This window comes from Bubalus kerabau, chromosome 8 (genome assembly GCF_029407905.1).
Source record: "Bubalus kerabau isolate K-KA32 ecotype Philippines breed swamp buffalo chromosome 8, PCC_UOA_SB_1v2, whole genome shotgun sequence".
Taxonomy (NCBI): domain Eukaryota; kingdom Metazoa; phylum Chordata; class Mammalia; order Artiodactyla; family Bovidae; genus Bubalus; species Bubalus kerabau.
This window is the reverse complement of record NC_073631.1, coordinates 23,480,814-23,504,967: the sequence shown is the minus strand read 5'-3', so window position 1 is coordinate 23,504,967 and position 24,154 is coordinate 23,480,814. Positions and strand designations below refer to the sequence as shown.

The 24,154-nt window shown below is 40.4% G+C and overlaps 1 protein-coding gene across 1 annotated transcript in view; it reads right to left on the bottom strand.

The window, feature by feature from the left end:
• SCIN (scinderin) overlaps nt 1-16,739 on the bottom strand; it is an 85,353-nt gene extending 68,614 nt beyond the window's left edge. The window contains exons 1-3 of the mRNA XM_055589875.1: nt 16,426-16,739; nt 6,951-7,105; nt 1,572-1,733 (exon numbers count right to left, since the gene is read on the bottom strand). Coding sequence (XP_055445850.1) covers nt 1,572-1,733; nt 6,951-7,105; nt 16,426-16,624 — 516 coding nt within the window. The 5' untranslated portion in view covers nt 16,625-16,739. The remainder of the gene's footprint in view (nt 1-1,571; nt 1,734-6,950; nt 7,106-16,425) is intronic.
• Between the last annotated feature and the right edge of the window lie 7,415 nt (nt 16,740-24,154).

Here is a 24,154-nt window from a genome sequence, read left to right as displayed (position 1 = left end):
AGATATTAAGGTTAGGCAGAGAAGGCAATGGCACCCCACTCTAGTACTCTTGCCTGGAGAATCCCATGGATGGAGGAGCCTGGAAGGCTTCAGTCCATGGGGTCGCTGAGGGTCAGACACGATTGAGTGACTTCACTTTGACTTTTCACTTTCATGCATTGGAGAAGGAAATGGAAACCCACTCCAGTGTTCTTGCCTGGAGAATCCCAGGGACGGGGGAGCCTGGTGGGCTGCTGTCTATGGGGTCGCACAGAGTCGGACACGACTGAAATGACTTAGCAGCAGCATGAAGTTTACGACTTAAGTCTGGTTAGGGCAACAGGACAGCATCTAAAGTTGAAAAGGACATTTTCATGAAATTCACTGTGAAATACAGGGCAAGAATACTGCCATTTTGCATGTAGATGTCTAAATGTGACACTGGGAATTGTACTTGGGGCATTAGTGGCATAATCTCAACTATGCACACAGCTAGTATAATCTAAGACAGTTGGATTATACACTAGTAGTAATAAAAGCAGAGGTGACCCTAACTTAGAGAACCCAATGAAGTTTACAATTTGGGTCATTTTCCAAACCATTTATAACCTTAGCATATTCAATTTCTGTGCTCCTGCTAGCTTAATATTGCTCACACTGGGCTTTGTATAGTTTCATTTTTAAATTTCTTAGTATCACATCTTTCTATATACATGAAATGAACTCTTTTGGCCTCTGACTGATGCTCTTCCCCAACATACTGCCTAAAGAGAGGCAGTAAAACAAAATACTTAGGTAGGAATCACTGTTCCCTGGTGGCTCAGCAGTAGAGAATCTACCTGTAATGCAGGAGACACGGGTTTGATCCTTGGTTTGGGAAGATGTACTGGAGAAGAAAAGGGCAACCCTGCCACTGCACATGGTTTCCAGTAGCAGGAAATACCCTTTATTTCTACTTTTTTTTTTTTCCTTCTACTTTTGAAACCTTACAAAGTTTTAAAGACTTAAGTCAGATATTGCCCATCCCACTAAGATAATACTAGACATTTGTACTTGTGCCTTTTCTTCTAACAATTCTGAGAGAATTAACAAGTACGAAATAGTATTATGTGTGTGGCTATATGGGATATATTAGTATTTGTTGAAATACTTTCCCTGCACTCTTCAGGCAGGCTATTTACACTCATCCTACATCCATGTTAAATTCTAGAATCTTTGCTTCCTGGGGGAATCAATTTCCCCCTCATGCAATGTTTTCCCACACATATTTCAGGACAAAAATAATTAGAGGAAGCTCTGTTCAAGAAGAAGGGGAACTATATTAAGAATTATTCAATTTCTGTTCTATGGTAGGAAGAACTAAATCATTACTCCATTCTAATTAAGTTTATCAAAAGAAATAAAAACTTCTGAAGTTTTATGTGTCATTTAAATACTTGCCAACTAGTCATATGATATGACTGCATGTCACGTAGCCATGACCACTTTCTAGTGTGTAGAAAAAGTGAGTATATTCCACAACACATACATCTGATTTGATCTGAAGACAATTTACCTTCCTCTAGACATCTCCAGGTAAGCATGAAACTTACAGTGCCAAGGTCAATGATGAAGCAGTCACCCTTGTTGAAACTGTCCCAGCTTAGGGGAACTTCCGTGGCCCTGACGACTCTCCGACCTTTCACATGCAGGAGCCTCTGAGCGGTCAAGTCATTTGTAAGCACATGATTGAGTCCAGATGCCACACCGCCAGCCTGATCAGTTAGAGAAAGAAAACAAAACAAAACAGATGAGGCTTTGACACGGCAGCTTAGAAAACCGCTGGTGTTGGTACCAAACTGCTTGCTAGGGCAAGAGAAAACAGCCAAGTGCGTGTGAAAAATTAAATGTGCAGAAGAGAATTTCCAACAGGCAAATCAATAGGTAATTGTTTTGTTGTAGGCTCTTTGTCCTTCCTATTTTAACCATTCCTGTTAATACCACAAATATTTACAGAAAACCTTCAGTATATAAAACCTGCTACATAAACAGAAAAGAGTTGTTATTCTTTCCCTTTGGGAAACTAATGACTCTCAAAGCACTGAATGAGAAGGCAGATAAGGATTTCAGAGGAAAAGGTGACAGGAAGTTAGAGAGTTAGAGGTCACAAGCATACACGAAGGGGGCCCGGGAACCAGGCAGCGTGAAATTCCCATGGTCACAGCCTCAAGATAAAGGAGGGACCTGAGTGCTTGACAGGTATGGGCTGCTTCTAATTTTAGTCCTTGATTTTGCATTAAATAATCATCACATGTCTTATTTATCTATTTATTTAGGTAAAAAGAGTTTACAAAACATGCCAGGCCTAAGTATTTACAGTCTAAATTGGTTGCATATCCCCACCAAAACAGAAAGAAAATCAAAGTCCAACCACGTTGAACTAAGAAATGGGGACAAATAAAGATGAACTGTATCAAGCACATCTTCTTACATCATTTGAAATTAGCTTTCAGCTTTTTCAAGCTTTTCATTCTTTTCCTGAATTAAAATGTTAGGGACAATAATATTTATCTACTTCCATAATTAACTATGAGGTAATGTACAAAATAAAGGTGCAGTGGAAATAAATCTGTTATTTATTGATCAAAATCCTCCCATGATAATATGGAAAGAAAATTAGCCATATAAATTGGGACTTCCCTGGAGTCCAGTGGTTAATATTTATTTACTTCCATAATTAACTATGAGGTAATATACAAAATAAAGGTGCAGTGGAAATAAATCTGTTATTTATTGATCAAAATCCTCCCATGATAATATGGAAAGAAAATTAGCCGTATAAATTGGGACTTCCCCGGAGTCCAGTGGTTAAGACTCTGCCTTCCAATGCAGGGGTGTGAGTTCAATCCTAGGTTGGAGAGCTAAGATCCCAGATCCTCGGGGCCAAACAACCAAAAACATAAAACAGAAACAATATTGTAACAAATTCAATAAAGCCTTTAAAAATAAATGGTTCACATCAAAATAAAATCTTTAAAAAATGAAGTCTATTAAATAATCCAAATTTCAAGTTTATTACATCAACATATACAATAAATCCAAAGAAAGAAGTCAAGCTTCATATATAATTAATAGCACATTCTTTACATTTCCAATGACTTTTAGACTTCTCCGCTTTTCCAAAAGGCCCTCATGAATATAAAGGTTTTATTAGTACAGGCTTAAATGTTGACTTCAGGATAACTATAACCACAAGCTTTTACAAATACATGATAATTTCCCAGTTCGTAATTTTAAAAGGATTGCCATATTTCTTGACAGCACAAAGTAGTATACAATAAAAATAAAGTTTATCATCTACATATTACTTATACTTGGCCATTTTAATTTTTTAAAATAAGAATATTTATACTTTAAAATAAGAATATTATACTGTGATCTGATAACAAAAAATAGTGTAAGAACACTGTGTTCTGAAAAAAAAAGTCATAAAATATAGAGTTGACTTAGGCTGAAAATAAATATATAATAGTAGGATAATTTCATATGGTGAACTATCAGAGTGATATATATATATATATATATATATATATATAGTATGTGAACATTTAATGGTAGTTTTAAAAATTAATTTTGTCTCTAATATTTGATGCCAAAAATGAACAAAACCTTAAGTTTCATATATATCCATATCAGAAAGTAATTCTTCTGTGAACATTGCTTGAATGAACCCTAGAAACTCCCAGTCTCCTTCTACCTACTTTATAGAATGAAAGCAAGGTGGATGATCTTCTAAACCAAGGGCACCATAAATACAGTTTTACTGGCTGACAGATGTCTAATTGTTGCTACTTACAACCACAGTTGGGGCTGGGTCTTGTTCAAGCTGGGACAGGGGCTTAGCCAGAGATAATAAAGGAAGCAATGCTGCTGCTGCTGCTGAGTTGCTTCAGTCGTGTCCGACTCTGTGCAACCCCATAGATGGCAGCCCACCAGGCTCCCCCGTCCCTGGGATTCTCCAGGCAAGAACACTGGAGTGGGTTGCCATTTCCTTCTCCAATGCATGAAAGTGAAAAGTGAAAGTGAAGTCGCTCAGTTGTGTCCAACCCTCAGCGACCCCATGGACTGCAGCCTACCAGGCTCCTCTGTCCATGGGATTTTCCAGGCAAGAGTACTGGAGTGGGGTGCCATTGCCTTCTCCGAAAGGAAGCAATAGTAAGTAAGTAAGTAATCCTCTATAACTCCTCCCCAACTCCCTATAAAACCTCACAGAGAAAAAAACCACAGTCAATTAAATGACATGGGACATGGGAAGATGGTCTCACCGTTTCCTAGCTACATCTTTATACTGCATATGGCAACTAAATGTGACCATTGCTGACTTGGTAATGGTAGACGTTGCCAAGTTTTTCTCATTTCAAAACCTTTTCAAAGAGTATTCTTAAATAAAAATTCATCCAGACGTTTGAACCATTTACTTATATTGAAAGCATCATAATATCGTGGTTACTAGCTTAGGCACTGGAGTTGGTCACCCAATTCAGTCATATAGTACCTATGCTGCTACTGCTGCTGCTGCTAAGTCACTTCAGTCGTGTCCGACTCTGTGCGACCCCATAGACGGCAGCCCACTAGGCTCCTTTCTCCCTGGGATTCTCCAGGCAAGAATACTGGAGTGGGTTGCTGTTTCCTTCTCCAATGCATGAAAGTGAAAAGTGAGACCTTCACAAATTAGGCTCTCTAAGCTTCCATTTACTTATCTTAATAGGATGATAATGATAGAAACTGTACTACAGGGCTGTCTTTTTCAGTTAAATGAGATGACACATGTGAAGTGCTTAGTACATCCCTAAAAGCATGAAATTAAGTATAACATAATAATCTTTGCTGTTCTGGGTGGTAAAATGATCTCTGTTTCCACATCTCCTATCAAGTCTAGCTACAACTACACATGTTACCATCTGGTTAATGTCACTAATGATAAGATAGTAAACCGATTTTTTTGCTGATAAATTTGACCTCTATGTGCAAATATCCTCTTTCTAAAAAATGCTGATCTGTGGTGGTTTTAATTCTGACAATTAGAAGACAATTATTTAATAACTGTAAATTTACTTTTATCATGTCCACTTTTAAATATATTTCCAGAAATTTGATTTCAGAAGACCCACTAATACCAGAAGAATTAATAATAGCATGAGTCTCAAATGATTGCATATGCACTATAACATACACATTTTTATCATTTAATCTAATCCTTCTGACACCTACACAAGAAAGCTGTCGTTATCCTGTTGCACATTTGAGGAAATTGAGCACAGAAAACCTGTTTCCCTGAGGCAAACAGGCCACATGCGACAGAAATGGGTTCATAATCAGGATGATGGTACAGTACATGCATTTAGTAATACAAGCTCCAGCTTATTCTAAATCTTGGATTCATTGATATACAGGGGATTTCAGGATCATTTGACATAAAATAACTTATGTGAATTAAATGAATAAAGGGCAATAGTTTCATATTTAATAGTCTCTAGATTAGAGTCAGAATTCTAGTTTAGTAGTTTACTTCTGAGGTTTTAGGTCTCCGCAGGGCTAATATGCTGGAGGGGCGGAGTGGTAGGGTCTCACAGAATACCTGCTGAAGCACGTTTGATTTTAAAAAGATTGTTTCTGGGGTGTTTGTAGGGAAGGTATTCCTCACACTTTAACTGAACATTCTCAGGGGCATGGGGAATAATGAAAGATGGACAATCTGCAAGGATCACTGAGAGAAATCCAGAAAAAGCTATCCTTTACTGAAAGTTGCCTTAAAAGTATAGAGATAGTTAATTATCTGATATTTTACTTGTTTATTTCCAAAGTAAAGTCATCTGATGATGAGTTTCAGGCCAAAACACATAAACGCTGTGAGTGTGTGTGTGTGTGTGTGTGTGTGCACGTGCGTGTGTGGGTATGTGTGTATGCCAGTGTATGTGTAGGAGTTTGTGAGACTGAACCACGCATATGTTCAATTCAGTGGTTTCATTTGTAACATTTCTAAGATCAAACTAAGCTATTTGGGAAATGTATGTATAGTTCTATGTATTAACTGAAGTTATACTTGCTATAAATACTGAATTCATACGTTCCAGAACTGAAATTCCTGAGTCATGGGTTATTTGTAGCAAATTCAGCGATTCTTTAGAATAGCAAAAAACAAACACTATTAATGCCCATGTTGCCTATATTTACTTAACTTCATTAAAAATTACCCTGCCAAATGAGATTAAGTCAGAATATGTCACGCATTATGCTATATATTCCACAAACATTTATCAAGCACCTATTATGTGTCTAGAGAGTCCTAGGGCTCTATCAGTGAACAAAATAGATTAAAATGAAAATGAAATACCCTGCCCTCTTTCTGAATTACTTCACTCGGTTTAAGCAGCACTGACATATACTAACTACCATATGTAAAACAGCCCGCCAGTGGGAAGCTGCTGTACAGGCACAGGGAGCTCAACCTGGAGCTCTGTGACAACCTAGAGGGGTGGGATGAGGTGGCAGGGGTCCGGAGGGGAGGTTCAAGAGGGAGAGGACATGTGTATACTTATAGCTGATTCACCTTCTTGTATGGCAGAAGCCAACACAATATTGTAAAGCAATTACCCTCCAATTAAAAAAAAAAGCCTGCCTTCAATGAAATTCTATCAAGACATGAGGTATGGATGCATAGGAAGAGAAAGTGAAGTGAAGTGAAGTCGCTCAGTCGTGTCTGACTCTTTGCGACCCCATGGACTGTAGCCTACCATGCTTCTCCATCCATGGGATTCTCCAGGCAAGAATACTGGAGTGGATTACCATTTCCTTCTTCAAGGGATCTTCCCGACCAAAGGATCAAACCCAGGTCTCCCGCATTGGAGGCAGACGCTTTAACCTCTGAGCCACCAGGGAAGCCCGTTAGGAAGAGAAAAGGGGTCATAAAACAATTTGAGGGAGCTGCTTACCTTGTATTTCAGACCTCCTCTAAAGTAGCCAACAAAATCTGTAGACTCATAGCCTTGAAGTTCTCTGTTCTGCACAGGTTTGCCACCCAAATAGTCATCCATCTGGACAGTGAAGATGGCAGCTGCTGTGCTTTCATCCTGAGTACACTCCTTCCCTGAAAGAGCAGATGACAGAAGCGCATTTGTCAACTGAGAAACAGCATTAAGGCAGAATGTCTGATAAGAAAACACGCAGAAACTATCTTTGAATTATACTGTGTGGATCACAATAAACTGTGGAAAATTCTGAAAGAGATGGGAATACCAGACCACTTGACCTGCCTCTTGAGAAATCTATATGCAGGTCAGGAAGCAACAGTGAGAACTGGACATGGAACAACAGTCTGGTTCCAAATAGGAAAAGGAGTACGTCAAGGCTGTATATTGTCACCCTGCTTATTTAACTTCCATGCAGAGTACATCATGAGAAATGCAGGGCTGGAGGAAGCACAAGCTGGAATCAAGATTGCCGGGAGAAATATCAATAACCTCAGATATGCAGATGACACCACCCTTATGGCAGAAAGTGAAGAGGAACTAAAAAGCCTCTTGATGAACGTGAAAGTGGAGAGTGAAAAAGTTGGCTTAAAGCTGAACATTCAGAAAATGAAGATCATGGCATCTGGTCCCATCACTTCATGGGAAATAGATGGGGAAACAGGGGAAACAGTGTCAGACTTTATTTTTTTGGGCTCCAAAATCACTACAGATGGTGACTGCAGCCATGAAATGAAAAGACGCTTACTCCTTGGAAGGAAAGTTATGACCAACCTAGAGAGCATATTCAAAAGCAGAGACATTACTTTGCCAACAAAGGTTCGTCTAGTCAAGGCTATGGTTTTTCCTGTGGTCATGTATGGATGTGAGAGTTGAACTGTGAAGAAAGCTGAGCGCTGAAGAATTGATGCTTTGGAACTGTGGTGTTGGAGAAGACTCTTGAGAGTCCCTTGGACTGCAAGGAGATCCAACCAGTCTATTCTGAAGGAGATCAGTCCTGGGTGTTCATTGGAAGGACTGATGCTAAATCTAAAACTCCAATACTTTGGCCACCTCATGCAAAGAGTTGACTCATTGGAAAAGAGCCTGATGCTGCGAGGGATTGAGGGCAGGAGGAGAAGGGGACAACAGAGGATGAGATGGCTGGATGGCATCACCGACTCAATGGATATGAGTTTGAGTGAACTCCAGGAGTTGGTGATGGACAGGGAGGCCTGGCGTGCTTCGATTCATGGGGTCGCAAAGAGTCGGAATACGACTGAGTGACTGAACTGAACTATAAATTTATGTATAAATTGTTCATCTTCAACAGAACAATTTTTCAGCAGAAATGATGCAATATAAAATACTATTTTGCTAATAACTAAAAGAATTGCTCTGTATCTGCTTTCCAGTTTTTTTTTAAACCTTAAAAGAATCACCACTGTCCAAATACATTCAGGATGATATAACAATATATTCCAGTAGGATTCAGATTCATTTGTTACAGTGATAAGATCAGGTTATCAAAACATTTTTCAGTTGTCTTAGCCTTTCTTACCATTAATCTCCAGCTTTCCAACATGTCAATATATTAATATTTGTAAGGAATACAAACATCATAGGCCAGAACTAAACAACACTTTGAGAATGGGAAAATTAATGTAACTTGACCTTATCTCTATTTTTTTAAGTATAAACTTTTTTTTTAATAAGTATGTGTAACATAGGCATAATTAAGTCAATACATTTTTAAGGAATTTCACATGTTTTGATTCTTTTCACTGCCAAGCACCTTAGTTCCTCCAAAGTCATAATCTTTAAGATAAGATAGCCCTGTCTAAAAGCCCAACCTACAGCTGTCAGTTAGTCCATAATTCTTTATTTAGGCTTCTCTGAACTTCAGTGGAATATGGTCACACTTCAAAATTCTCCCCATGTAATCTTTGGAATCCAATTTTCTCAAGCAATTTACTTTAGTACCATGTTTAAGATCAAGAGATGGATCTCTCTGGTTCTGAATTTGACAACTTTAAAAATGAGGCTTCCCTGGTGGCTCAGTGGTAATGAATCCATCTGTCAATGCAGGAGATGTGGGTTCGATTCCTGGGTCGGAAAGATCCTCTGGAGAAGGAAATGGCAACCCACTCCAGTATTCTTGCCTGGAAAATCCCATGGACAGAGGGCCTGATGGGCTAGAGTCCATGGGGTCACAAAAGAGTCAGATACAACTTAGCAACTGAACAACAAAAATATATTAAGTTCAAATCATATTCACTCCTAAGCAATAAAACCCTAGAACAGTACAGATTGTTGGGATATGCCAATACATTTTTTTTTTTAAGTCCAGAAACTGTGTTCTCAAGATAAATATAAAGATCGCTTCTAGGACTACAGAGCTGATAATTTCCCTCATATCTTAAGCTTTCCCCTGTGTTTGAGTTGCAGTACCCCCACTTCACTATCTTACTGGCATCAGATAATATTCTCTGAAGGAAAAGGGAGAATAAGAGAAGCAGCATGCTCACATCTTTTGAATGTTAACATATGCAGTATCATCCTGGGAATTTAACATTTAACACACATTTAATTTTCATAATTCTAATACAGATCTGATCCAGGCCACCTCACTGAGGTCAAAACACCAATTCTTAAGACCCAGTGTCCTCAGTGTACACAAAGATCAGAACCAGGACAGTCCTGAGAGGACCTCAAAATTTAAAAGACATTTAAAACTTTTACTATACCTAACCTGTGTGAAAACCGTTAATGACTCTAGAGATAATAGCAGCTAATATACATTTATAGCACCCTTGCTATGGGCCAGACACTGTGCTAGTGCTTTACATTAATGATCTGCTTTAATCTTCAAATGACCCAACGTAGCCAAAATCATTTTCTACCATGTTACAGCAGAAGACATGGAGGCTTCGAGAGAAAAAGTAACTTCCTTGAGGTCATAAAGTTGACCTTTGCAGACACAGCCCAGGTTTCTAAGACAGGTTTCTGTGATTCTGAGGCACAGATCTTAGAAACTACAATACTAGTAGGTTTTTTTAAACTCAGACTCTCACTAGCAGGAAAATTTTGAGGTGACTGGGGAATGTAATTTTCCTCCCTGGATAACTGACACATAAACATTTAGAAGCTGTAACAATACTAGAGTTCACCTGGAACCCCAACTAGGAGTATTCACTAAAGTTGAAGAAAGGAAGTCAGTCAAGTATATTAAAGAAAGAATTGGATTTATTTATAACTCCTCTCTTACTCTCAAAGAAGACTGGTGTGCTATCTTCTCAGGAAAAAAGAAAATCAGTAGCTAGATATCAATTTTATGAACTCGTTGCGGTCAAAGGAAATTACTTAACACACATAAAAAGCACATGCAGTTTTGCAGTCCACAAGGGCTCGAGTGTCATTCTTCCGTCCACTTCCCCATCCATAAATCAGATTATCAATGAAGGCAAAGATGTCAAAGGAGGGAAACTTAAATCAACCTTAATAGGAAAGGTGTTAAGGATGATGCATCTGATACACGTATTCTTACTTGAGAACAGGTTGAAATCCGAGTTTCTTGAGGTAGATACAAATGGATAGGTATGTGATTAATGAATGAACTGGAAGTAAGTTAATTAAATTATCCTGTAATTTGTTGATGCTTATGTACTGTGCTAGGCCAGGGAATGTCAGTATGAGTAAACCAGAGTCTTCTAAAAAGGCTGAAAGGTCTTAATGAAACCAATACTAGCCTTTGAATATAAAAACTAGAATCAAATTCAGTTATAGCCTGATGAAATTCTCGTAAGTGTTCAAAAACTATTGAGTGTTCTGAATGAGTTCTTATGATTTCATTTATTTTTCCCATGCTGATTTTCCCAATGCCTTTCATGTTATATTCTTTTATGTTATGTTATTTACATTATATTGTGTTATATTTTATTTGTACATATGCTGTATGTTTGTTTAGTCTCCAAGTCGTGTATGACTCTTTTGTAACACCCATGGACTGTAGCCTGCCAAGCCCTTCTGTCCATGGGATTTTCCAGGCAAGAATACTGGAGTGAGTTGTCAATTCCTTCTCCAGGGATTCCTCCTGACCTAGGGATCTATCTAATTTGCGTCTCCTGCACTGCAGGCAGATTCTTTACCACTGAGCACCCTGGGAAGCCATATGCTGTAAACTTCCTAAAGTTGTTTTGAGGATGTGATGATTTTATATACGCTGCTGCTGCTGCTAAGGCGCTTCAGTCGTGTCTGACTCTGTGCGACCCCACAGACGGCAGCCCACCAGGCTCCCCCATCCCTGGGATTCTCCAGGCAAGAACACTGGAGTGGGTTGCCATTTCCTTCTCCAAAGCATAAAAGCGAAAAGTGAAAATGAAGTCGTTCAGTCGTGTCCGACTCTTAGCGACCCCATGAACTGCAGCCCACCAGGCTCCTCCGTCCATGGGATTTTCCAGGCAAGAGTACTGGAGAGGGGTGCCATTGCCTTCTCCGGATTTTATATATAAAACATAATAAAAAGAGAGGTTTAATGACTAGGTTAATGGAATATCCATTCATGATAAAAGCTCTCAGCAAGTCTGGAATACAGGGGAAAATTCTCAACTTAATAAACAGCATCTTCAAAAAACATAAAGCTAACATAATTTTTAATGATCAAGGACTGAATCTTTTCCCCCCAAAATGGGGAACACGGCAAGTACTATTACTGAACATAACACAGGAAGTTCTAACTATTGCAGAAAGGTAGGAAAAAGAAATAAAAAACATAAAGATCGTAAAGGAATAAAACAATGTGTCTATTTAGAAATGACAGGATAATCTGCATAGAAAATCCTAAGAATAAAACAAACCCTTTAGAATAAATGCATTCAGCAAGATAGCATGATAAATATTAACCAATAATAAAAAGCAGTCTCATTTTTATATAGAAACAATGAACATGCAGAAATTGAAATTGAAAGCACAATACCATTTTCAGTCACTTCAAAGAAACTGAAATACTCAGAAATATGTTTAACAAAACAAGTACATGATCTACATGCTAACAACTACAAAATGATGATAAAAATCAAAGACCTTAGTAAAGACAGTGTTTGTGAATTGTAAGTCTTGTAATATAATAAATATGTCAATTTTCTCCAAATTGATCTATAGACTTAATGCTATTCCTGTCAAAATCCTATCAAGGTTTATTACAGATTACATGAGTTTGTTATAAAATTAATGTGAAAAGGCACAGTCCCTAGAACAGCTAAAGCAATCCTGACAAAGAAAAATAAGGTAAAAAAACTAATTCTATCTGATATTAAGTTTTCCTATACAGGTACAATAATTAATTAAGATAGTGTGGTATTGGTTAAAGAATAGACAGATGGATCAATAGACCAAGTTTCCTCAAATAGAACATTTTGTAAAACTTTAGTATGTATAGCTTAGTATATTAAATTAGTATACTATATGTATACTAATTCAGTATGCTGCTGCTGCTAAGTCGCTTCAGTCATGTCCAACTCTGTGCGACCCCGTAGATGGCAGCCCACCAGGCTCCTCCATCCATGGGATTTTCCAGGCAAGAGTACTGGAGTGGGGTGCCATTGCCTTCTCCACTAATTCAGTATACACACATTAAAGTATAAGCATATAAGTACAGGACAGCACAGACTGCCACAACCAGGATATTGACACTGATACAATCCACTTATACACTTTTCATATTTCCCCAATTTTACTTGTAGTCATCTGCACTTGTACATTAGTTAAATATAATTTTATCACGTGTGTAAATTTACATACCCACCATCATAGTCAAGACACTGTATAGTTCCATCACCAAAAAATCCCTCATGGTGCCTTTTTAAAACTCCACCCACCTCCCACCTGAACTACTCCTTCCTCACCTCATCCTTAACCTCTGGTAGCAATGAATCTAGATTTTTAAAATGTTATATGAGTAGAATCATATAGCACGAGACCTACTGGTGTTGTTTTTCTTCTTCCCATTAGGCATAATTCCCTAAGGGATTCGTCTGACTTGTGTTTATCTGGAGTTTGGGGCTCTCAACCAGAGTGATGTCAGAAAGAGAAAAACAAATATCATATATTAGTGCATATATGTGGAAGCTAGAAAAATGGTATAGATGATCTTATTTGCAAAACAGAAATAGAGACAGCCACAGAGAACAAAGTATGGACACCACGTGGGGAAGGAGAGTTGGATGAGTTGGGAGATTGCGATTGACACATATACACTATTGACACGATGTATACAATAGATTACTAATGAGAATATAACTGGATAGCTCAGGGAACTCAGTGCTTGGTGGCGACTTAAATGGGAAGGAAATTAAAAAAAAAGAGTATGTGTATATATATGTATGTATAGTTGATTCACTTTGCTGTACAGTAGAAACTAACATAACATTAAAATTAATTTTAAAAAAGTTTGTTCCTTTATGTTGAATAGTGGTCCTTGGTATAGACATGCCATTTGTTTAATCAGTAACCTCTTGAAAGTTATGTGGGCTGACTGAAATTTTGCTATGACATCAATGTACTGGTTCTTGCATGAATATGAAATTTCTCTGGATTAAATACCCGTGAATGCAACTGCTGGATCACATGGAAGTTGCATGTTCAGTTTCATAAGAAACTGCCAAAGTCTTTTCCATAATGGTTGTACACTTTATATTCCACCCCCACCACAAGCGATGTATAAAACTCTAGTTTCTCAGCATCCTCCCCGCCGGTATATAAGTTCTTTGTATTGTATGTTGTATACGCTCACCCAGTTTTTTGGATTCACAGTGCCTTGAAATAGAACCCAGCACAGACTAGTTGGTAGATGCATTTAAACTGCTAGGTACAAAACCAAAATGTTTTTTTTCAGGAAGAACCAATGCAACAACTTCTGAATGACATGCAACAAATGCTTACTTTGTAAAGGAAATAAAACAAAAAAATAATCAAATAAAAAGATCTGAGATATGTGAGGGTATTATGGAAAGACACCGAGGGAGAGGCCAGGGAAGATAACTCTTCCTCTGTTCTCCAGTTTTGGGACCACTTCTTCCTGTTTCCCTTTTCTTCCTCTCAGCTGGCCTGTTTCTTCATTTCTACGCTATTCCCCTTCTCATACCAGGCTGATTTTAACTCTATTCTCTTTCATCTTCCTCTCAACTGACTTCCTTTAGTCAGGCTTTCTCTTCCCTTGAACTTTCAGCTCTCCCTCTTGGAACGTCCTCTCAATCTGTTTTTCTGAATAAACCTCACGAATTCACCCAAATTTAGGTCTAATGGTGTGCTGGTGCTCAGTCATATCTGACTCTTTGCTACTCTGTGGACAGTAGCCTGTCAGGCTCCTCTGTCCAGGGAATTTCCCAGGCAAGAATCCTGGAGTGGGTTGTCATTTCCTTCTCCAGGGGATCTTCCCAACCCAGAGATCGAACTCCCATCTCCTGTGTCTACTGCATTGATAAGGGTTCTTTAACCACTGTGCCACTTGGGAAGCCCAAATTTAGGTCGAGTTATATCTACAGGTCCTGCTGGCTACTGTGCTCTAATCTTTCCACATTTCCCATGAGTTTCTATCACACAATCCCTCCCAACTCCCCTCATTTTCCTGTTTTTCCATCAAGGCTCTTCTGCTTCCCAGTGACCACAGACACTTTGTGTCTCTTTCCTGGCGCTCATCACATTTTACCTGTGTTCTATCACTTTTGTTTTATTGCATCATTGAGACTGTAAACTTTCAGGGAAGTTCCTTAAGTTATTCGTATGCGAAAATGCCTTACACAGTGCTGGACACATTGAAAGTTACTGAATTAACCTATTAATTAACGCACTAGTAAGTTCAGTTTTTATAGATCTTTAAGATCATAAAATGTTTCTGCCCAAAGCATTTCTGTTACATTTTTTGAAACTGGAACTACATCAGTTTAGTTTCTCTTCCCTTTCTGAAGTCTGATTCATTCATTCATTTACAACACTTTTACTCATTGCCAAACTAAGTTCTAAAAAAAGGACCAAGGTGAAGGCATTACTATTCTATGTGGCTTCACTCATTCATGAACATAAGTTATACATTAAGATTTCAGTGGGGTGATTCTTGGTGTAAAACATAAATAGATCACTGTCTGTGATAAAACGAATAGTGACATTACACTAGAAAACCACAAGGAGTTTGGATCTCAGCCTCAGCCTCCTCAAGCAGGCTCAAAATTTTAGTATCAAATAAATGTTATAATGAAACAGTCCTGTCTCCCTGTACGGATTTCTCATTTGGAAGTGTTTGTTCCAGGTGGTGGCTAATATTGAGAACATCACTTCTCAATGTTCTCTACCATCTTGCCTCAAAATCTTTAAATGTTAGGAAGGAAAAATGACTTTCAGGGACTTCAAAATGTGTATGTTTTGTGTGTTTTCCCCATAATGAATAAAATTATAAATAAACACAGTCTAGGGGAGGCAAGCTGATTCTCAACGAAGGCAGTAAGGCTCAGATAATCGGTGTGTTGTTAGACGGGGTGTGCCCAGTGGCACAGGATCTCACAGGGAGAGGTTAGACATTCAGGATGTTTACGAGTAAAAGTAGAAGGTGGAAAAAGTAGAACACACAAGGCCCAGTGTCCTAAGAGCCCTGCGAGGGTGAAGCCCAAAATAATTACTACCGATGAAGGAGCTGTTTTGTTCCAAACTGTGTCCTTGTTCAAACACATAGGTAATAAATATAAAAATAGTCATTATAAAGCGACTCATCTAAAGACAATATCTGCCACAGAAGGTTATTTACTTTTTATTGATAAGGCCGCCAGCATCCTAATCAAGAGGAATTTCTGTTCACAAAGCTGCAGGCAGCGCGGTGCAGGCTTGGAATGTGATTTTTAAAGCAGCCAAGAACTTACTTAATCGTTGCAATTACTAGAGAACGCTAAGCTGAGTCCAAGGCGGGGGGGAGGGGTGGAAAATACATACACGCATACATATATATTCAAGGACTTCCCGCGGCTGCGGGCGAATGCCCACAAACTTGTTTGACTTCATCTCCTAGCTGACAGTGAAACCAGGACTGAACTTACCGGAAGGTGAGCCTAACTTGGCCTGCCCCAGGGAGCGGCTGGCAGCCGCCCTGGGATGAAGCGGGAGTTTGGAGACTGGAACGTCAAAGGGGGAGAAGCTAGAGGAACCAGCTGCAAAACCTGGGAGGTGGACTCGACAAAGGTCAAAGCGATGGAGGTAAGACTGCTCCCCTGCGTTCGCTAAGGCGTTTGCAGCCGCGGACTCTCGCGAGTGGGAGGTGTCCAACCCCAAAGTTGGAGGGGGCGCCCACTGGGGCGCAACCGGCGCGACGGGTCTCCAGGTGGGTCCAGCTAGTGCTGCCTTCCCCCAGCCGGCCACTCGCAATCCCGGGCGGCCTCGCCCCTCCCCGAGCCGGCCCCGCGGCCGGCTCGCCCCTTACCCAGCCAGAAGTGCAGGCGGTAGGTGAAGCCCCGGCTGGCCTGCGTCGTGTGGAGCACCAGGTAGGCATCCCCGACGTAGAAGTTGCCATACGCGGTCTCGGGCACCGGCACCAGCTCCAGCTTCTCAATTCTCCAGACCTGCAGCCCCGCCCGCTTGCCCGCGCGGGCGAACTCCTCGTGGTACAGCCCCTGGGCCATGATTCGGGCACGCGATGTTCCGGGGAGTGGACGCGGGGTCTCGCTGACCTGGGAGTCGGACTGAACCCAGACCGATTGGATGGACCCAGGCCGCAGCGGTTTTATAGGGTTTGCTCTGCGGGGAGGCGGGGGAGGGGCGGGGCCCCCAAACGGGAGGGGCCAAGTGCCCAGACAGGAGTTACTAGCCAGGAGGCAATCACTTCTCAGCCTAAGCGCAGCATCCTGTACCAACCTCCTGCGCCCTTTCCTGCAGCCCGAGGGAAATCGGAATCTCAGATATCGTAGAGATCCTGAGAGAACCTTACTGAAAATCCAGGAAATGCGTCCTCCCAGGAAGGACATATTCCTTGGCAACAGATGGAGGAGATCAACAATGAAAACTGTTTAGTGCATCGTTCAGGGGAAAAAAAAATATATTGGCTGTCCAGGTAACAATTAATCATCAACCCCATCATTTCATCTGCCAGTCTCTCCATCCCTGCTGGCCACAGTTTCTCTCTGTCTTGATCTTCCCGGTTTGAAAGTGCCACGAGAAACAGCTTGTCAGTTTTCTTGGAAAGAATGAAAACCTGTAAGGATAGCAGTCTTACCCCGGGGACAGAGCTCTATAAGTCTTCAGGGATTCAGGAAGCTGTGGTTAACCTCTTTGCCACCTGCTTCGTTCACCAAGAAAATTTTTTGGAAAAAAAAAAGCAGCAATCCTCTTGGGATGTTCTCAGGCTGGGTTGTTTGTGACTGTGGTATTATGTACTTAGCTTACCCTGTGAGTTACCTCTTACAAATGCTTCAGGGTGCTGATCTTCTTGTTTTCCCTACAGACTTTGCTTTTGTAGCATGGGCTGAGCACTGTAAAATATAGATGAAAGTTTACTCCTTATTTTGCAGTCATTTAACTGAAGCTGATGTGGCACTTGACTTTATTGTTATTGAGAAAGCAAATTGCTCAGGACGCAGAGGAAGAAAGCTAGTTTTTATGCATGTACATTTTCTGTCACTGTTTTCCAAATTACAGGCTTCTCTGGAGGTCACCGCTGCTGCTGCTAAATCGCTTCAGTAGTGTCCGACTCTATGTGACCCCATAGACGGCAGCCCACCACGCTCCCTCATCCCTGGGATTCTCTAGGCAAGAACACTGGAGTGGGCTGCCATTTCCTTCCCCAATGCATGTAGACGGCAGCCCACCACGCTCCCCCATCCCTGGGATTCTCTAGGCAAGAACACTGGAGTGGGCTGCCATTTCCTTCCCCAATGCATGAAAAGTGAAAAGTGAAAGTGAAGTCGCTCAGTCGTGTCCAACTCTTAGCGACCTCATGGACTGCAGCCTACCAGGCTTCTCCATCCATGGGATTTTCCAGGCAAGAGTACTGGAGAGGGGTGCCATTGCCTTCTCTGGAGGTCACTAATTACATACAATTTGATTTTTCCTTAATTAATTTGTTTTGAAATACGTATTACATGACCATGGTAAAAGAATTCAGAAGTATAGGTGAGCAATAAAAATGTATCTATATTTCAGCTTTCACCAGAGGCAGCTGAGTTACCAGTTTCTTGTGTATTTTTCCAGACATATTTGCTATTCTTTCATCTACAAGAATATAGATAGCATAGTAATTTTATTTTCTAACAGAAATGGTAATATACACACTGTTTTGTAACAACATATCAAAATATCAATACCCAGTACTCATAGAGCCTCTTCTTTTTACTGACACATGGTATTAAATCTTATAAATGTACTGTAATTTATTTAATCTGTTGAGGTTCATAGGTATTTAAATTTTGTCTATATTTTGCTAACACAATGTTGCCAACAACATTTCTTGCAAGCAACCATTCTTGGTTCTGAGGCTTTAGCAACTTCCTAACTACAGCAAGCCTCAGGTTCCTCATGTATAAAATGGGAAAATAATAGTTTTCACCTTAAAGATTGTTATTTGAATTAAATGCACAAGTACCTGTGTTTGTTTGAACATTCTTTGGCATTGCCTTTCTTTGGGATTGGAATGAAAAGTGACCTTTTCCAGTCCTGTGGCCACTGCTGAGTTTTACAAATTTGCTGGCATATTGAGTGCAGCACTTTCACAGCATCATCTTTTAGGAATTGAAATATCTCAACTGGAATTCCATCACCTCCACTAATTTTGTTCATAGTGATGCTTCCTAAGGCCCACAAGACTTCTGACTCCTGGATGTTTGGCTCAAGGTGAATGATCATAATATCTTCATTATCTGGGTTATGAAGATCTTTTTTGTACAGTTCTTCTGTATATTCTTGCCACCTCTTCTTAATATCTTCTGCTTCTGTTAGGTCCATACAATTTCTGTCCTTTATTGTGCCCATCTTTGCATGAAATATTCCCTTGGTATCTCTAATTTTCTTGAAGAGATTTCTAGTATTTTCCATTCTATTGTTTTCCTCTATTTCTTTGCACTGATCACTGAGGAAGGCTTTCTTATCTCTCCTTGCTATTCTTTGGAACTCTGCATTCAAATGGGTATATATTTCCTCTTCTACTTTGCCTTTTGCTTTTCTTTTCTCAGCTATTTGTAAGGCCTCCTCAGGCAGCCATTTTGCCTTTTTGCATTTCTTTTTCTTGGGGATGGTCTTGACCACTGTCTCCAGTACAATGTCACACACCTCTGTCCATAGTTCTTCAGGTACCCTGTCTGTCAGATCTAATCCCTTGAATCTATTTGTCACTTCCACTATATAATCGTAAGGGATTTGATTTAGGTCATAACTGAATGGTCTAGTGGTTTTCCCTACTTTCTTCAATTTAAGTCTGAATTTGGTAATGAGGAGTTCATGATCTGAGCCACAGTCAGCTCCTGGTCTTGTTTTTACTGACTGTATAGAGCTTCTCCATCTTTGGCTGCAAAGAATATAATCAATCTGATTTCAGTTTTGACCATCTGGTGATGTCCATGTGTAGATTCTTCTCTTGTTGCTTCCAAATGTTCAAGCTGAATTTAGAAAAGGCAGAGGAACCAGAGATCAAATTGCCAACATCTGCTGGATCACCAAAAAGCAAGAGAGTTCCAGGAAAACATTTACTTTTGCTTTATTGACTACGCCAAAGCCTTTGACTATGTGGATCACAACCAACTGTGGGAAATAATTCAGGAGATGGGAATACCAGACCACCTGACCTGCCTCCTGAGAAATTTGTATGCAGATCAAGAAGCAACAGTTAGAACTGGACATGGAACAACAGACTGGTTCCAAATCAGGAAAGGAGTACATCAAAGCTGTATATTGTCACCCTGCTTATTTAACGTATATGCACAGTACATCATGTGAAATACTGGGCTGGATGAAGCACAAGCTGGAATCAAGATTGCCGGGAAAAGTATCAATAACCTCAGATACACAGATGACACCACCCTTATGGCAGAAAGCAAAGAAGAACTCAAGAGCTTCTTGATGCAAGTGAAAGAGGAGAGTGAAAACGCTGGCTTAAAACTCAACATTCAGAAAACTAAGATCATGGCATCCGGTCCCATCACTTCATGGCAAATAGATGGGGAAACAATGGAAACAGTGAGAGGCTTTTCTTGGGCTCCAAAATCACCACAGATGGTGACTGCAGCCATGAAATTAAAAGACGCTTGCTCCTTGGAAGAAAAGCTATGACCAACCTAGACAGCGTATTAAAAAGCAGAGACATTACTTTGCCAACAAAGATCCATCTAGTCAAAGCTATGGTTTTTCCAGTGGTCATGTACAGATGTGAGAGTTACACTATAAAGAAGGCTGAGCACCGAAGAATTGATGTTTTGGAACTATAGTGTTGGAGAAGACTCTTGAGAGTGCCTTGGACTGCAAGTTTAAGGTTGTTGCTGAACCACAAAAGATTCCAGGATTCTTGGCCTCCAGAGGAAAAGAATTCAATACGGGGCCAGAAATGAGGCTTGATTACTCAGAACTTTTGTGTAATAAAGTTTATTAAAGTATAAAATAGAGAAAGCTTTTGACATAGACATTAGAAGGGGGCAGAAAGAGTACCCCCTCACTAATGTTAGCAATGAAGTTATATACTTTAAATTAATTATTACAGTGAATCAAAAGCATGTCTGGAGGTTGTGAAGACCTTACTAGACCCACTCCCATAATTTACATTTTAAGATTACAGGATTAGCCACAAGGTTTTTTCCAGAAACTGTCCTCAAGCAGGATACATTATTGTTATATAATCCTAAGGAATGTAGAGGAAAAAAAGTTTGTCCTTTCCTCCTCCTTGAGAATTCCAGATCCCTCTCTCCTTGGGGACCCCCAGACTTCTTATCAACCCTCCTAGGAAGTGACTCTCTCATCCCCTCCCCGCCACCTTTTCTTTTAAGAGCATTATTTTGCCAAGGGAAAGGGGCATCATTTTCATTCCATAACTACTTCCTGCTGTTTAGGGGCATTGTCCCTAAATTGCTGAGGCAACATATTCTCCTAAGCCTCATACTGAGGGTCTCTGTTCCAGGGGTCCCAAGTAATAGTTGGAGGAGCCTGTGGCACTCATAGGAGCTTGGACAACCATTTGTAACTTAAAAGCTTTCAGACGGTTAGAAACAAACCCTGTTTTACAGTTATAGATGTAAGGCAAAATAGTCATTAAACCAAGTTAAACTCAAAAGTCACATTATGTCCATAGTTACATCAGTCCATCTTAAGATTGTTAGATGTCATTACAGAGTTGAAGAGAGTCCTTTCCTTGAAGTGGAGATGTCCACCATGGGAAGCCTTCCACTGATGATAAGGGGATCACTCCGCAGACCCAGCAATTAGACCGATTGTGGAATGTGACATAGGAATGAGTTCAGGACAGGAAGGCATTGTCTTGAGGGTCAAATGGCAGACTCAGGACTTTTGGAGTCAGCAGAAGTAGGCTCACATAGATTATCAGGCCCATCTAAAAAGTACAAAGTCAGAGTATAGAAAGTAAAGACATAAAATGATGTCACTTCGTTCTGGTCAGGGTGCCACCTCTTAACTCGAGTGTGATGCACCCATGAATCAATTCCTGCCACTTTAACAGCTGTGGGAGAAGAAAGAATAACCTGGTAATTAGGGCCTTCCCAGAGGGGCTCGAGAGATTGGCCCCCAGATCCCAATGTTTTTTTCAGGAGCTTGGCTCCTGGCTCAAGTAGAGGCTTGCTTGACTCAGAGGCAGAGACACCTCCCAGAGTTCCATCAATGCCTGTTGCAAAGCTGAGGACTGAGTTACATAATTAGTTAATTCTAAGGCTTTAGGAAAACTTTTCCATTGAGCATTTTCAGGAATTATTAATCATTCATCCTCCGACTGTAACCATCCTTTATCAGTAATCTTTGCTCCTCTTTTCTCATATCTTTCTAAATCTTCCTCAGTATGTTGTAGATTTTCCTGTTCCACAGGACCTGTCCAGATCAAGGGTGTCTGCACTGAAGGGGTTTTGTAAAAATGCGCTTTTCTGGCTTGACAGTCAGCCAGTTGATTACCTTCTGCTACTTTACTCCCATCCCTGCTGTGCCCTTTGCAATGCATAACAGCTACTTCTTTAGGGCAATATACAGCAGTTAAAAGTCTCTCGATTCTCTGAAATGCTTAATAGGTTCTCCTGTTGCCATATAAAACTGTCTTTCTTTCCATATCGCAGCATGAGCATGTAAAGTCAAATAAGCATACTTAGTGTTCAACTCTCAGCACAGCGGCTGTAGGTTACCTACTTTATGCTTCCCATCCCTAACAAAAGAACTGCCATCTGTAAATATTTCTGTGTCAGGATTGTCTAATGGGGTATCCATTAGATCTTCCCAAGCTGCATAGTTTAAAGTTAGAAATTGAAAGCAATCATAATCAGGTGTTTCATTTTCCTTTTCAGGAAGGAAAGTGGCAGGATTTACATTTCCACAAACTTTAAAGCTTAGTTATTGGTCCTTCTAACAACAATGACTGATATTTAAGAAGCCTACTGTCTGTCATCCAAGTATTAACCTTAGAATTTAAGATTCCACTCACATAATAAGTCAGTACGGTAAGATTTCATCCCTAATTTTTTTAAGGCCTCAGGTGTTAATAAAGCCATTGCCCCAATTACTCTTAGACAATGCAGTCTAGTGAAATTAGGTCTAATTCTCTACTTAGATAAGCAATAGGTTGCTGGTGAGGCCCTCAGGGTTGTGTCAAAACACCCAGGGCCATACCTTTTCTTTCAGCGACAAAAAAATTAAATTCTGACCCTGTGGGCAAGCTCAGAGTGGGAGCTTTCAGGAGAGCAGTCCGAAGAGCCTTAAAAGCCTTTTGAGCATCTGGAGGCCAAACCAGTTTGTCAGTTTGGGCCTGCTGGGTCTCAGTTATAAGTTTATATAAAGGCCGGGCAAGTTCCCCATAACCTGGAATCCAAATGCAGCAGTAGCCTGTGATTCCTAAAAATCCTCTCAATTGCCTCAAAGTCATAGGCAGGGGATGATTTAGTATAGGTTTAATTCTTTCAGGGCCTATGGCCCTAGTCCCTTCTGATATGATTAGGCTCAGATATCTAACAGATTGTTGACAAAGCTGAGCCTTTTCTCTTGATGCCTTGTAACCTTAGCTTGCTAGAAAGCTTAAGAATTCCTCTGAGGCTTGTAAGCAAGCTTCCTCTGTCTCAGCACAGAGCAAAATATCATCTATATATTATAGCGTAACTGCTTCGGAGCTATTAAAGTTTTGTAGATCCCGTGACAAACTTTGCCCAAATAGGCAAAGTGGACTGGGCAGTGGACTGCCCAGACAGTCCACTACGGAAGCAGATAGGGAAGAAAGTGGGCCAGGGGCTTCAGTAGGCACACAGAGTAAGTTGCCCCAGTATCTAAAAGGAAATCGATGGATTGGCCCCCCCACAATTATTACTACCCGGGGTTACTCAGGTGTAATTAGGATGGGAGCTTGTGTGGGGACCTCCAGGCACCTTCAGTCCTGATTGTCTTGAGAGTCTGACCCCTGAAACCTAAACCTCTTGGGGCAGTCTCTCCTCCAGTTTGGTCCCTTGTAGACTGGACATGGAGCCAGGGGCGGCTTAGATGCCCGAGGGCAATCCCGCTTGAGGTGCCCCTCCTTTCCACAGTAATAGCAAACCCATCCCTTTTCACCTGGGTCCCTCTTGGGATTTTTCTCAGGCTGTTTAAGAACGGTTCTGACAGCCATTACAAGGGCTTCCGACTGTTCCTTTGTCTTTTTCGGCCTTTCTTTCTTTTCCTCATATTACCTACCATAATAGACTGTTTGACCTGGTTGCAACAAATTATCTAAAGACTGATTTGGTCCATACGCTTGTTTTAATAGCTTACGGCGGATATATGGAGCTGTAAGTGAGTGAGAAATCTTTTAAGATCACTCTTCCCTCTTCACTTTCAGGATCAGTCTCAGTGAATCTGCAAAGGGCTTCTCTCAGTCTATCTAGGAATTTACCAGGAGCTTCCTTCTCCTCCTGTTCTATGTTTGCCACTTTGGCATAGTTTAAAGTCTTAGCATGCACTTGCCTGAGTCCTTCAAGAGTACATCCGACAAAATGACTCTG